General features: G+C 35.1%; 1 protein-coding gene across 5 annotated transcripts in view; it reads right to left on the bottom strand.

The window, feature by feature from the left end:
- Nucleotides 1-185: 185 nt before the first annotated feature.
- UNC13C (unc-13 homolog C) overlaps nucleotides 186-16,302 on the bottom strand; it is a 599,100-nt gene continuing 582,983 nt past the window's right edge. For 4 of the 5 annotated variants that reach the window (XM_027067285.2, XM_053223997.1, XM_053223996.1 and 1 more), the window contains 3 exons: nucleotides 7,482-7,574; nucleotides 5,152-5,311; nucleotides 186-2,022 (listed from right to left, as the gene is read on the bottom strand). In XM_027067285.2, the coding sequence (XP_026923086.1) occupies nucleotides 1,737-2,022; nucleotides 5,152-5,311; nucleotides 7,482-7,574 (539 nt within the window). In that variant the 3' untranslated portion in view covers nucleotides 186-1,736. Of the gene's footprint in view, nucleotides 2,023-5,151; nucleotides 5,312-7,481; nucleotides 7,575-16,302 lie in introns of those variants that run through there. The other variant, XR_008299165.1, reaches the window with a different exon arrangement.

Here is a 16,302-nt window from a genome sequence, read left to right on the forward strand (position 1 = left end):
TAATATGTAGCTGTTTCCATGAATACAACTCCTGGAAAAAGTTTCTCAAATTTTAATGAGAGAGTAGAACCATATAATGTGAAAAGTGTTATGTTATATCCAGCAAAAAGGGTCTGGGGTTTTTCTTCCTAAGGAATGAAATTATGCTGTATAAATGAAATAAAAAGGCAGAAAATACAACAGTGTTATGTGTGTTCAATAAACATCCATTTATTAATGCATATGCCAGAGGATAGTATTGTACTATGCGTTTGAAGAAGTCATTAACAAAGCAATTGCCTAACAATTTAACATGAAATAGTGGATGTCTCCCGTATGTGTTTTCACATCCAGTAACAGAATGGTTCTGAGAGTCATGATACTATTCATTTCTGTCCTTAGCATATCAGACCAGCTTATTCACAAAACACAATCATTGTAACAGATTCTTGTTTCTGCATGTGTATGTTGTCCACTAACAGTTATGACCATAAGTACAATTACGGAGTACTGTTGTACAGCCAAGTATTTAGATACAGACTCTAAAAAGTCAAACCATAAAAACACAGAAAATGCAAATATTCATAAACTATTTCATAATGAAAATCCAATCTAGTTATTTTTTATGTACCAAGCTGTACTAAGTTGTTTTCTTATTGTATCTTATGCCTTTGTGCTCATAAATAACATAAATTACAAAATTATAAGCAATTTCTTCAGACCTTATTTTACATTTTTCATTAAATAGATGAAGACACGTATTTTGCTCCAGTGCAATATATAGTAATGCTGCATTCAGTACAAATTGTTGACTAGTTTCAAAAAGAAAAAAGCAATTAAATGATTATAGTGCTAAATAAATAAGGAGATAGTCATAACTGTCAGAGGGAAAACACTAACAGTATAGTTACTTATTATAGGTAATTTGAAGAAACAAACCTTCCATTGCATTTCTAAATCCCTAATCCGATGACTTTCTAAAGAATGAAATTTGGTAAAGCCAAGACATAGTGCTAGATGGCAAATGCATCAACTTACCTTTTTTACAAATGTGATGTGACCTTGGCAGTTTTAAAGAACAAAGTTTTGTCAATATATCAAACATTGTTAACAAACTCTATTTAGCATTGCTTTGTATAAGTTTGCTTTAATAGCATTTCTTCACAGTGATATTTCAGAAAGGTTGGAAACTGGTCAGCATAAAATATTTCCCACCTTTTCTATTTTAATTTGTATGCAAAAATCATCACAATAGATCTGCAACTATAAAATTACAAACACTTTCTAGAAGTGACTGTATTTCTAGTTATGATAGAAAAAGTTCTTTGTATGACATCTACAATGAGGTAAGTCTAAATAAAACAGAATGTGGGTAACAAATGCCTTCTGATCTATGGGCAATATAAGCTAATTTAAAAGACAATGGACAAACCAAAACCAAAACAAAACAAAACACCTAGTTGTGTTTTAGTATGTTTAAAGGATGAGAACTGGTAATGAAATGAAACATTTTAAAAGATATGCTGGATATTTCACTTTACATCATAATTTTGGCACTTCATGGAACATTTATTTCCCAAAGACCAGAATTGGTATAAAAAGTTCAGTAAGTTTTCCACATACTTTGTGGACACTGAGTACTGGCAAACACTGAAACATAGTGAACTATTAAACATTCCCATGTATTTGCACATGCATGCAGTAGTCAAACAGTTATAGTTTATGAATTCTTGAAGATGATATCTTGCAGTATTTGTTTAAGCAGTCTCTTCAGCAGATCTTGTTTCAGATTTCAGTCTTACAAATTCTTTAGCTACGTCATCGTTGGTCCTCTGAGAGAGTATTCTAAGGATAGTCAAACCAGTTTCATCCAGGGAGACATTTTTCAGAAGGGGATACCATGCCCCGTAGCTTCCTTTTTCTGCTATGTTCTGCAGCCGAATTACCGTCATTCCGATAATTCTATCTTCTCGGGCAAAGCAGTAATCTTTAACTGATAGATGAAGTTCATAAGCCCCTGGCCGGTTTTCATTACCTAGAATGCTATGTGGATTAAAAAAGAGAATTTTGAGCAAAAATTTTACTTCACCTAGGGATCAATAAGGTTCTAAAATATTGTTGAAAATTTTATGCATTCCTCAGAATACTATTTGGCAAATAGAGTATCATGGTGTTTTAATTCTGATGTAAATATCATTTACATTTTATGTAGATTGTTTTTACATAGATATTACTTAGCAGTCTAATTTAAAAATTTCTTTCCCTAGATAAAAATAGGAAGTCAGTATGAATATACTTTACTATCTTGATATTGAACATATTAATATAAACTTTAATTAAAATCTGTTATACTTAATTCTTGGAGGCATGGTCTTCTCACTGATATAGGGGTAGGATGGGGTTACTAGGGGGCTTGGCCAAGGTAAAGGGTAGTTCTTGCAAGAATTTCTATGCCATTTCAACATGAGTTATATTTTCTTTTCTTTACCTCAGGCTCCTGGATATACTATTATATCTAGGAGCCTTTTCTCTGGGGAATAAACAACACAGACTATCAAGCTAACACAGACAACAAGATTATTCACAAGATGCCAAATTAGATACAAATCTCCAGAGTAAATCAGTTCCAGTGGAGTGTGATGCTTCAATGCCAGTTCTTTCTGATGGCAACAGTTAGACACCTGTCAAGTGTGGGGCTGAGGATGTCCTCCACTAATAGCAACTTGGCAGTGCAGAACTGAACATAATGAAGAAGGCTGAGAGGTAATACACTGAGAATAATCCTCCCCTGCCCCTTATTTTACTTCATTCTCAGATATCCTTGACTTTCTAATGAATGCACATCTGTTCCTCAGCAGTAGAAGCTTCCAAATCCCTTCCTTTTCTAGGTGACTTTTTTTAGATCAAACATTTGCAGAGTCAAACTTTTGTTTCTTGGCAACACTGATAACTGAAGTGTGTACGTACTTTAGACACAACCGAAACAATGTGAAAGAAACTGGAAGCCTGATGAGTAAGTATAGAAGTGCAGAATATGATAGGAACCAGATCTTCTGAAGAATTAAAATGTATCATAATGCTGTCTTTTTCCCGGAATCATGGTCTTGGTACCTCACAGTGTTATATCTGAATGTTGTGTGATTCAAGTAATTCCTAGAAACTTAATTTAATCAAAATTTGCATATAATTTAGAGAGATATGTGGAATCTTGTGAGCTGGTTTATTAGGAAGTATTATGGATATGATTAATCTATTAGAGCCATTTTAATAGATGTGGTAGGTTAGCTAAGTTTAATGAGTGGTAACAGAGTTTAGTATTCAGAATTCAGTGTGCTGAAAAGTCTCTGGGAAACTAAGAATGTGAAACAAACAAGCAAAGAAGACCAAACCAGTGAGAAAGTATTTCGGTAAGCATGTGTGCATGTGTATGTAAACCCCAAGGTTTGGTGCGGTGTCCTCTCTTTGATTGTAGCTCAGCTCATCTAGATTCATGGAATTACATCTACATGCAGATGATTCTCAAGTTGTATCCAACAATATATGTGATACCTCTTGTGGAATGTACTACAGGCATTTTCAAATTAGTAGACTTAAAACAGAACTTGATCTCCTCATCTCTTGTCCCGATTCCCTCATCTCAGTAAATCACTGTCTATCCACTGCTTATGCAAAAAACCTAGAGGTCATCTTTGATTTCATTCAGTGCCAGATACTTGCATTTGCCTCAACTGGATATATTTTTCATCCTTCTCGTTGTACTTTGCAATAGAATGCTGACCTGTAAGGATTATATCAATGAAGTTTCTTCATACTGAGTCTTCTAGTTGGTTTTGGCCACAAGGGAGGCACTTCAGGAAATCAGAAGTAATGATGAGAATAAGGTCAGAGTCTATTTCCCTGGCTCCTTTTGTTTGATGCTGCCTCTAGGATACTGTCCATCCCTAGAAGGCCATTACTCTTTTTGAGGTGGCTGATGACATAGGAAATTTTTGTTTTCCCAGTTTTAGTAACCAGTCTTCCTCTCCTTCACGTACAGTAGGGGGAATAACCTGGCCACTCCTGGCCTCAGATTACATCACTATTGCTTATAGTCCTTCCATTCTCATATCCTAGTAAATTCCTTTGTAATAAGGCTATCTTGAATTATCCTAAATTAAATGTTTTCAGGAACCTAATCATAGATTCTTTCTTTCATGTGCTACCTCGAGTCGACTAGAAGTTCTATAGATTCTACTTCCAGTACCTACCTAGAATCTTTCCTCTTCTTTCCATCTCTCTACTATTTACTTCCACTTTCCTACTACCATCTGGTGAGTCAGTATTACCTCTTGCCAGAACTACTGCAATAGACTTCGAACTTCTCTTCACATGTTTGGTCTTGTTTCCCTATAATTATTATTTTTATACAGCAAACAGAATAATCATTTAAAGATATAAATGAGATCATTCATTTTCTTATCTGAAAATTCTTCAAGGCCTCCTATTAAACTTGTAATGTAATCTAGTCTTCTTTACCCTGACTGCAAAGTCCTGTGTCCCTGTACTCTGGTCAAGTCTTCTAACTCATTTCATCTCATTCCCTCGCCTACCGTATACTATTTCTTAAATATGCCAGGTGTGCTCCCACCTTAGTCTCTGCACTAGCAATTGTGTTTGGCCTGAGATGCTCTCAACCCGCATCCTTGCATGATTGGTTCTTTCTTTTTCCCCCTACAAGTTTTAATTTAAACACCACATGCTCAGAGGGGCTTTTGCAAACATCCAATCTAAGCACCCAATCAACCAATCTATTACATCAGCCTGTTTCAATTCTCTATGTAGTAGTCATTATCAAGTGATAACTTTTTGTTTATTTGTGATTTGTTTACCATGTGTTCCTCACTTCTAGAGAGTAACTTCCATGAGAACAGAGACCTCCTGTTATATATACCAAACTCCTAGAATTTGGCCTGATGCATGGTAGACACTGAACAGCTGTTGAGCACTGGGAGGAAAGTAAAATCCTAGCTGTCTTAATTTGCCAGGGATGAGAGATCAACAGGAATACTTAAAACTATACGTTTTGCTTTCCTTAGCAAAGCCCAGTGCCATTCCTACCCTAAACCCCTCAATACATTTAAGATGTACAATAGCTATTGCCTGGCTGAATAGATGAGTCGGGTAAGGACTTACAATTGAAATGTTTCATTGTACTTGGGTGACCATGTGTTGCTTTTTGTCTTTGTGCCTTGTTTTCTCTTCTTGTCTCCAAGGTTGGGTCCCAGTATACAAACTTCCACAAAGGGCCTGAACATTGCAGTGGTCTGCCAGTTAAGATCATTAATAGCAATCACTAAAAACCAAAAGAGGAAAGGAATACTAAATGTTAGCAAACAAATGTGTGGAATCTTAGCCTCCCCTTTGGTCCTCAGAGTAAACTTTTAAAAAAATGATGTATCAAACCATAACTTGAACTTGATGGTGCCCTTACTCCATTGATAAGAAAATATCCTTGAAGAACAAACAATTTACTCTCTGGAATGTACTTGATTTAGCTTTAAGCTCTAAGCTGTGTGGCATTGGTATGGTAAAAAGTTAGTTGTAATTCAAATGTCATTTGTTACTACTGAAATGTTATCATTCCTCTCAGTTAATTAAGCTCTATTGGTTAAGTAAAAATGTGATGTTTTTCATATGAAAAATGAAGACATGTTCATGAACTACCTAGAAAATATACAGAAAATAAAAAATAGTTTAAGATAAAGTCTATAATTTTATCAGTAAGAGTAAATGACTTAATACATTGGTACGTATACTTTCAGTATTTAATTACTTTATTTACAGAATGGGATCAATGTAATATAGTCTTATATATGTGTGTGTGTGTATGTGTGTATATATATATATGTATACATATATGTATACATATATATTATAATATTTTATAATTTATATATTATTTATGTAATACATATATATATTTAAAGTCTATCATGGATAGCTTTCTCATTAATTATATATGTTCCAATTAACTATATGGATATTCCATTCTGTATTTAACCAGTCACCTATTGTAAATGTTATGGCTGTTTCCTAATTTCAGGCATCATAATTCTTCAGTGTAGATTCTCATATGTATACTTTTGTTCATCCTTTGAAAATCTTTTAAAAAAGTATATTATAATTAAAATAGTTAAGTAGAGGTTTCATAAAACTTTGGGCATTTGATAAGTAGACTCAAAATATTTTTGAAAAATATTTAAAGACAGACATGTGTAGGTAGGCATTCCCACTTACCAATACCGTACATAATCTTTTATAGACTATAGCAGTGTTACTTTTATAATGCAAACATACACTAGGTAATGCAGTTTTAAATGTGTTAGAAGGACATGGTTCTTAGTAAGGTGGATAATGTGACTAAGTCTATAATGATATAAAATAGAGAATATGGTTCTATTGAGCAAAATATTAACCATTAAATTTCACCTTAAAAATGACCCAGCGTTCAGATTGTATTTTTGCAGTGTAAAACCAATAGACTGAACTAGTCATTAAAAAAAAAACAAAACAAAACAAAAAAAACCAGTTTTGGAAATCACGTAGAAAAAGAAGTAAATAGGTAAGTAATGTGAATAGTAATGATGAGGGAGCTTGAGGAAAGCTGAGGGCAAAGTGCAGGCTAACAGAACCCCTTCCCCAGGTGGGACACATATGACATTCCTGGACACTCCCAGTTACAACAAAACAAGAAAGGACATAAACAAACAAACAAACAAACAATCCAAAACAAAAAAACCCCACAAATGGTTAAACTGATGGGCATCTCCACCAGTTAACCAGAAAAATGCAATCCCATCAATAGGCCCAAGTCTAGGAACTCCCTACTGTCTTAATGTTAATGCCTTGCTAGAGGGAAAAACAACCTTAGCTTGACAATAGCCAGGCCTGAAGTAAGTCTTTAGCATGTGAAAGTCTCTTTGGAAACTCCTACTTGACTTTATCTCCCCCAACTCCATAAAAAGATCACCCCCACACTTGCAGTGCAGCTCTTTCTGCCCATAGGCCCTGTCCTTGTGCTTTAATAAAATCACCTTTTTACACCAAAGACCTCTTCAAGAATTCTTTCTTGGTCTTTGCCTCTGGACCCCACAAACCCCCATCTCCCCAAAACCTCATCAGTAAGCATAAACTGACCTAACATATAAATTTCACAGGTTAAGGAGCCAACCATAGCAGCAATCTTCAATGTATATTCTAGCATCAACTAGAGACAATGTTCAATGTATATAGTTTTGACATGTAATCAACAGTGTATTTAAACCATTTAGATATTTCAGATAATATAGGCTAAATATCTGTGCCATTGATTTTTTTCAGTTTTAGATCAAAAGTTCTGGTTTCAGGAAAAAATTGTGAGCATGTCCTAAAATCATTAAATATTTTTAAAAATAAATCTCAGAAAAAATTGTATTTTTTATATTAAAATCTACTAGACTGATGTATCTGGACTCAATATATACCTTTTACAGTGACTTTATGCTCTCCAGTTCCTGGGGTAGTGGTGATGTCCACATGAACAGAAATCTGACCCACTGAATCTTTCGAGGGGCGACCTGCAAACAAGCAGATATTTACTGGCTTGAACTTTCAGGCTACTTTAATAATAGACGTACACATTTTCTGCATTAGGGACTTTAAAGTGTGTTCATGGAAATGAATGGTTCTTTTCATCAATAGCACATAATAGGTATTGATAAATGTTCACTAACTTGCTATGGAGATGTGAAGCTTTGGTATAATCATTTTGAGCCCACTGAGCTAAACTTTCCTATGGTCCACAGATATCATAAGATACCTTGCTAGTATAGTAGTATTACCATTAAAAGAACTTGCAGTTGCCTTACTAAGCACTTAATTAAGCTCTATTTGTTGCTTATGGACAAAGATGTATTATTGCTTTTCATTCCTGTAAGAGCTTTTCTACAAAATGCCATGCCAAAGCACTGGGGCCACCAAGATGGCTCTGTAGAACACCTGCTTTCATGAAGTCTGAAGCAGTCCAGGAGAGACCAACCTATGAACACAGTGCTGCAATGTAGTGTGATAAGTTCTATAATGTATATTTGCAAGGTCTATTCGTGGAATAAAAACGCATAGTCTATCTCCCCTGGTAAAGGTTAGTGAAGGGTTAACCTGCTGTACTGGAAAGTGCCTGTGATTTGGTGTCAGATACATTTGAATTCAAATCATAATTATATCACTAATGATTCGCTGATCAGAATGTGACACTTTCTCCAGTCTGTTTTTTTATTTGTAAAAAAGGGATAATAACACCAACCTCTTAATATATACACATCTATTAACATGTGTGAACATACATATTTTTCCCCACAAATAGGAGCACATGTTCTATCCTTAGGATTACCCCTATTTTTTCATCTAAAACTATGTTATTAAGATGATTCCATTTCAGTATGTATAAAGCTATCCTTTGTTCTTTAATATACCCTCAGATATTACAGCACTAACTATGATGTAATTGTTCAATGAGTACTTGCATGAAAATAAATCACTGAAAGGTTTACAAATAATTAAAACATTAAAATATTTAAAACATTTAAAACATTTAAAATAATGTTTGACCTTTATTCCATTATATGAATATATCATAATTTAGTGAAACATAATTTGGTTTCCAATCTTTTGCTATTATAACCAAACTATAAAGAATACTTATTATTCATAAGTTTATATATCTTCTTTGGGAAAATGTCTATTCATATCTTCTCATTTTTTAATTGGATTATTATTATTATCTTTTGGTATTGAGTTGTGTAAGTTCTTTATATATTTTGGATACTAACCCTTTATCAGCTATGACATTTGCAAATATCTTCTCCCATTTACTAGCTTGCTCTTGCGTTTTGTTGATTATTTCCTTCACTCTGAAGAAATTTTTATTATGGTGTAGTCCTGATAGTTTATTTTGGCTTTCTTTCCCTTGCCCCAGGAGACATATTTGGAAAAATGTTGATAGAGTCAACATCAGAGCAATTACTGCCTGTGCTGTCTTCTAGGATGTTTACAGTTTCGGGTCACACATTTAGGTCTTTAATCCATTTTGAGTTTACTTTTGTATATTGTATAAGAAAGTGGTCTCATTTCATTCTTTTGCATGTAGCTGTCCAGTGTTTCCAACACCATTTGTTGAAGTAATTGTCTTTTTCCCATTGGATATTCTTTCTGCTTTGTCAAACATTGACCATATAGCTGTGGTTTATTTCTGGGTTTTCTATTCTTTTCCATTGATCTATGTGTTTATTTTTGTTCTAGTGCCATACTGTTAAGATGACTATAGCTTTGTAGTATATCTTGAAATCTGGGATTATGATGCCTCCAGTTTTGTTCTTCTTTTTCAAGATTGTTTTGGCTATTCAGGGTCTTTTGTGACTCCATATACATTTTAGGATTATTCTAGTTCTGTGAAGAATGCTGTTGGTATTTTGATGGAGATTGCATTAAATCGTTAGATTGCTTTGTGTAGTATGCATATAATACTTGTTCTTCCAATCCATGAACTATCCCATAGAGATCTTAACAATTTATCCTCTCATATGCAATATATGAGATTAACAGAATCTTAACTTTTTGTAAAAATAAATGGCTAATGACCAAAGCTGGAAATAAAAGTTCTAAGAGACTTCCAATTTCTACCTTCAGAGAATCACTTTCAGGCCAGAACCTCTCAACAGGACCTGCTAAGAGCTAGTTCACCACAAGGACTTCACTCCCTGCCCCTGCCCATCCCATTCCTCTGATAATAAAAGGATTGAAACAAAGAAAGGGAGGGGAGGATAAGAAATGCTTTCTTTACCTAGTAAAGGGAAGAAAACTCCAAGACAAATACTCCTAAACCTAGGAAGTGCTAGGAAGCTGGTCATTTCATTTTTGAATTAATGGTTTCCTTAGCAGACAGTATGACCTGACCAAAATGGGGGGACAACCAGCCACAGAGTGTGCCAGGACTATTTCTTTAAATTCATGGTTCCATGATAATGTTAAAAGCAGATGTGCTTGTCAACTTTCATTTGACTCTCCAAATTCATTTTCCACCCTTCTCCACACTGCTCTCTGCCCTCAGAGGCTGACAATTTCACTGATGTCTCTACACTCTAGTGTCTATTTGGGTCTGGCCAATGGGAAGTGCTGGCAAGACATGAAAAGGAGGGAAGAGAGTTCAGGTATTTTTTTTCTTTAGTCTCCTTCCTGTGGGTTCACCTTGTGCTGGCAAAATCCCACAACCAAATATCACAGTTCCCCTCCATCTGCTCTCACTATGTGACAATATTTTTCCTGGTTCTAGCTGCTGCTTCCTCTCTTGTTACTGTTAATGCAAGGAGTAGTTCAATAGTTCACTATTCCTTTTGGTTTCTTTATATCCCTTGCCCATACCTTTCTACATAGTTTCTTTATTAAATCCTTTCCAAAAAATCTCAGTTAACCTCAGTCCCTCAGTTCCTGCTGGGACTTTGGTTAACAGAGTTAACGTTTTTGATTTGCTCATAATTTAAATGAAAATGCTTCTGGTATTTTCCCAATAGTTTGTTTTGTGGAACAATGAGACAGTCTTTGGGAGGAGGAGTAGAGCTTAAAATAAAGACACTACTTAACCACTGTTATTGTTATGGATTTTACAAGGGAGAAAATCCTGAAGGAGGGTCCTGAAGGCTGAGTTGAAATTCATCTTTTAGACAAAGGGGCTAAAGGAGATAGCATGAGCACACATGTGGAAGTCTCTTAAGTTTTTGGCCATGAGTGGCACAATCAGATTTATTTTTAGAAATAATTCTTCTCATTTGAGTAAAAGGTGGATCATTCTCATCACTACATTCTCTTGTGGAAAGACTCACGCCTACCTCTAGTGTACCATGTATTGAGTCCTAAAAACCCAGTGCTTTCCTAGGATGCTTTTTTTTTTTTTTAATTTATTTTGAGAGAGAGAGACTACATGTGAGCAGGGGAGGGGGAGAAAGAGGGAGAGAATCCCAAGCAGGTCCTGCACTGTCAGTGCAGAACGCCATGTGGGGTTTGAACTTACAAACCATTAAGATCATGACCTGAGCTGAAATCAAGAGTCAGATGCTTAGCTGAGCTACCCAGGCACCCCTCCTAGGATGCTTATGATGATCTTTTAGTTAATCTGTGTTGTTGGTCCATGCTGTTCTCATGAGCCTAATTCTTGAAAACTTTCTTCATGTTTTCACCAAGACAAACCACATGTTGGGAATACCCTTTATCCATTATCCTATGAAGCCCTGTCCAAACACCTCTACTACAAAAATATTTTCATTTTTTGTCCTATAAATAATCTGCAATTGTGATTTCCTCAAATACTATAAAATCCTGGGCAATGGAATCAGACTGCTTTGATTATGAAGATGCTCTCAGTCACTGAGATAACACTTAATTAAAATTCCATGGACTTTCATTTTCTTATTTTTAAAGCAGGGATAAAACCACTTACCTGGCAGCATTGCGGTGAGGTTAAAAAGAGATAATTAAAAAATGTATATAGACTATATTGAGTCTTGCATTTAACAGCTGCTAGTAAATGGTTTCAAGTTTATTATGATAATAATTCTTAATAAGAGAATATTTCAAAGTTGTTAAATTCCTTGAAGATTCATGCATAATGCCCACATACAAAAATTATGGAAAAAAATCCATGGATATTATGATTATCTAGATCAAGGACTCTAAGTAAAGAACTCCAGAGTGATGGACATTCTGCCCAAAAACTTTGGAATTCTCCTTTCTTCACTAAGACTTTCTGGGTTGAATAGAATAGAGATAGCAGATATGTAGAGCCCTCAAATGTCTAATAGGGAAAACTCCCTCTTTATAATGTGAAATGTTTTATTAACCGAGAATCTGGTGAAATGAGTTTTCTTGATTAATAAAAATTTTTTGTCTGTTTTTTCACTATTGTTGAAATCACAGTCAATGAGAAAAGGCCTCTGAGCAACATGGAAAATTCATCCAAATTGCATATTTGCCTCTTGTTTCACTAAGGATCAGAGCCCAATCAGTGTCTGGGTTTGTGGTTAAAACGTTTACGGATCATCTTCTATGTATTCTATGAGCAGTGATGCAGCAGTGGCTGGTGTCTTCCCACAGTAAACATCATGAAATGATGGTCAGGCAAGTTACTGATTTACTGTATTTGTAAGTGCAAAAGCCTTCCATCAAAGCACTCAACAGGAGGTGTCATTTCTTCGTCTGAGTTTCTAATCACCAAGTAATTTAAAGTCTTTAATTGTGTTGTTATAGAATTTGAGAGATTTCTATGGTAGAAAATAGAAAATTCTAGCAAGGAAACTGGGTTTCTGTCTGCTGTCCTTATTTGGAGGAAAATTTTTATACTCTTTTAAAACAACAGCTTAAGAAACTTGCCTAAAACCTCTTAAAAGGTACTGTTTAAATGCACAGATAAAAGTTATCCCCTTTTACAAACTGCTTTTCTTCAGTCTTCTTGTACATGCTGTGTGTGTGTGTGTGTGTGTGTGTGTGTGTGTGTGTGTGTGTGTTTCCTAAGGAGATAGGGACAGTTGCATTGGGAAGAAAAATAATAATAAAAATCATAATTATATACTCAGCAGTACCTGAACACTTCTGTGAAACTGCCTGGGTGGAAACATTTACTAAACTCTAAAAATACACATTTCCTTTTCTTACACAAAATGTGAAATTTACTGCTCAGTTAAGTCAAACATAGGCATAAAAAATACAAGTGTCACATTAGTGTCACAGCCCTAAACAAATGGAATTAGGAAGGAACTAGTTTAAAAGGGTTTTTCATTATTGCCATTATTGCTTTAATAGTTATGCTATTCACGATTGTCACTTTAGGACTCCAGGTCCTGCATCCATGGCGAGGTGTTGATACCACTCCCTAGCAACCAGGTTATACCTGGTAATGTAGTTAATTATGCAGATTTTTTCCTTCCTAACTACATTCCATAGGGGCAGGAAACCTCTGTGAATAATTCATACCTTTTATCTCCAATTATATAATAAATTTATGGTATTCTTTTGATAGATACTAATGACCAATTCCTTGATTAAATGTGCAAGCAGTCCTCACTTTGCAGTGTGATATGCCCAGATTTCATTTCCCAGGGTTTAATTAAATAACCTCCCTCTCCCAACAAACAGGTTCAGATTTCAGCTACCATGGTATAGAAAATGTGTATCACTGCATAAGGAACAAATATTCTTGCTAGTATTTTAGTCCACAAATCACAACATAAATAACAGATTTGTCATCAGTAATCAACTACGTTGCTTCTTTCAAAGTCTGGTAGTGTTCATCCGTTCAGTTTACACACAGCAAGGTGTGTAGGTGTGTTGCTGCCTTGATTCCCAGTGATAAACCCATGTCATATTTTACAAACATGGATGATCAAAAGAGGGAATCAGTCAGCAAAGATGAAAGTGCAGCAAAGAAAGAAAAACTGGTAACACTGGAGTGGAATTTGCATAGAAGGTAAAGGAGTTAGTTGACAAGATTACAGAGCTTGGGAATGTTGACACTACCACCAATGGGGAGACTAGAGAAGCAGCTGGGAACTCAGTGAAAGTGAACTTAATGACATAAATGAACAAGGAGATGAAGATGTCCTAGTGGAAGTGACACTAGAGGAAAAACTTCATATTAAAGGAACTCTGGGATGTTATGACATTGCAAGTAGAAAGGATAAATTATCAGTAATGGATCCGGACTTTGGAAGGAGGAGGACATTCCACCGAGGCACGTGGTGAAAAGAAACTAGTTCTCACTAGTCTTGATAAGACTAGTGAGATTTATTCAAACTAGTCTTGATAAGATCTTAAAAAGAAATAAAACACTTTAATTCTCAATGTTTTTAGTATTTCCAATTACAGTGTGTTAAGTGTTTTACTATTCATTTTCCTATACATTTATAACTGACAGTAAAAGGTTTTGTGTCTTTTGACAAAATGTTTTCAGAAGTCATGAATAAATCCCTATTTTCCCTATTAATTAGCAAAATTGCTTTGCAGAGTTGCAGTTTGCTCAGTAAAGTGGGGACTGTGTACATATGGTTGAATTGATTCATTTACTACTTTTGCAGGTGCTGAAACTATAGAAGTTGCTTACTTAAGTGAGATGTAAGTTACATGTGTGTTATACTTTGCAATACACTTTTCCTCCCATCTGGCAGGTTTGGTTTGCTATAGCCTTGAATCTGATTGTCTAGCATTTGTACTCAGTGAAATCTGTTGATTGCCTATCCCAGGATAAAAGAAAGGAATTAAACAAAAGCATTTTCAAGTTGAAGAAAATATATATTGATCAGGCAGTTATTTCTCAAAGAGGGAAAGGCAGCATATAAGAGATCGCATTTCCCATGGAATGGAATATAAAAATCACCTAATATGGTGGTTTTTATTCATTTACTTAACAATTTTTATGAGCACTGAATGAGAATTCAAACACAGGCTATGCCTGTTACATAATCCTGACTATTCAAAATCCATAGGAATTAGACGATTGTGTCTCAAACCAACACCTGGGCTTCTGAAATGTGTCCTTTGTCACCAACATTAGTAGGTCATGATTACCAAGCTTTCCACTTCAGGAATGAGTACAGCTTATGTGAATAAACATTGGCATGGTGGAGGATGAAAGAACGGCTTGCTTTATTTGAAGTCCTTTTTAGAAGAGCAGCTTTTGAGGATAAAAGATCCTAATTACTATCAGATTATGATATACCATTACAACTCTAAAAGAGGTAGCTTCTCATCCTCCATAGTTTTTGCATATTCTGGGAGGGAATAAATAATACTGTAAACATTTAATAATGATTATTCATGTGATATTTTAAGTCGATAATTACCCCTACGTCCTCAATAAGCATCTTGTAAAATATTAGATGAAAAATATTATAGCTTCTCAAGTGACTCCTATATGTTAGCCAAACCGCCTAAGCCTCTCAGAAGCGGGGTTGAATCTGTTCCCATGGATTTTGGGTGGAACTCTCAAAGGGGGAGAGGCATGAGGACTTCATGAGGGACAACCATTCTGGCAATGTCACAGTTGAATATCAGAGCTGGCAGTTTTGTGACTCCAGGTGGGAGAGTAGCCTACTTCCCTTAAGTTGTTAGACATCATCAAAGATGGTAAATAAAGATGGTAGATAAAAGATGGTAAATAAAACCTTTAGGATATGTTTAAAAAAAAAAAAAGATGGGGGTTGAATAAACCAGGAAGTGGCTTATTGACTTGAACCTGTATCCTTCTCTTACCCCTTCTTGGGCTTTCCTCCTGTTTATTCCCTGTTCTTTGCTCATTAACTCCACAGTGTTTAATATATATTTGACGAAGTTCATGGTAATTATAATGGTTATAATATATAACCATTTATGTTTGGCAGACATTGTATTAAGTGCTTTAGATATAAGATCTTGCTTTGATATTAGATACAGGTAATGTATATATTTTACAGATAGTAAAACTGGGGCCTAGGTGTTCCTTGTCCAAATCACTAAATGGAAAAATTGGGATTTGATTTCAGATCTCTGGCTAATAGGGTACAGTATATCCCATGCTTATTAAATAGCTTCTTTTCTTCCCTCCCAGCTCTGTCACGTCAAAAAGGAAACAGCAAACTCTGTCTTGGTGTTCTGTTTTGTTTTTTTTGTTTTGTTTTGTTTTATGGCATTTAAAATCCTGCTGAACTAAAATGCAGTAAAGATGTGAAATGAAAGATAAACACCATACTACATAGATGGATAGCAAATGCATATGTAAGATTATTTGTTTTTATGTGATAGCATTTAGCTTGCATTGGTAACTTTTTATTTTAAACTCCCCAGTATTTTACCCATTAAACTTCATAGTAATCATTCAAATGTATATTTAAATTAATTTTGCTTCTGGAACAATATGGTTTCTTAGATCTTTGTGCTTTATCTTTAAACTTATTACTGATCGAAACATATTCCTGCTTTACTTCAGTGAGTTTCCGTAGCTAAAACATGCTGAAGTGTGTCGCTGTGAAAGTCATCAGTGATTAATACGTTTTGAAATAAGTGTCAAATCTTTGAATTAAGTCACTGTGCTAGCCGGGTAGCCTTTTAGAATTGTTTTGGGAAAAAAATTGTTTTGGAAAGTTTAGTTATTTTAACTTGAAATATTTTAGGACTGAGGGGCACCTGAGTAGATCAGTCACTTGAGCATCTGACTCTTGATTTCTGCTCAAAGCATGATCTCACAGTTCTTGGGATCGAGCCCCATGTCAGGCTCTGTGCTGAGTGTAG

Source organism: Acinonyx jubatus, chromosome B3 (genome assembly GCF_027475565.1).
Source record: "Acinonyx jubatus isolate Ajub_Pintada_27869175 chromosome B3, VMU_Ajub_asm_v1.0, whole genome shotgun sequence".
Taxonomy (NCBI): domain Eukaryota; kingdom Metazoa; phylum Chordata; class Mammalia; order Carnivora; family Felidae; genus Acinonyx; species Acinonyx jubatus.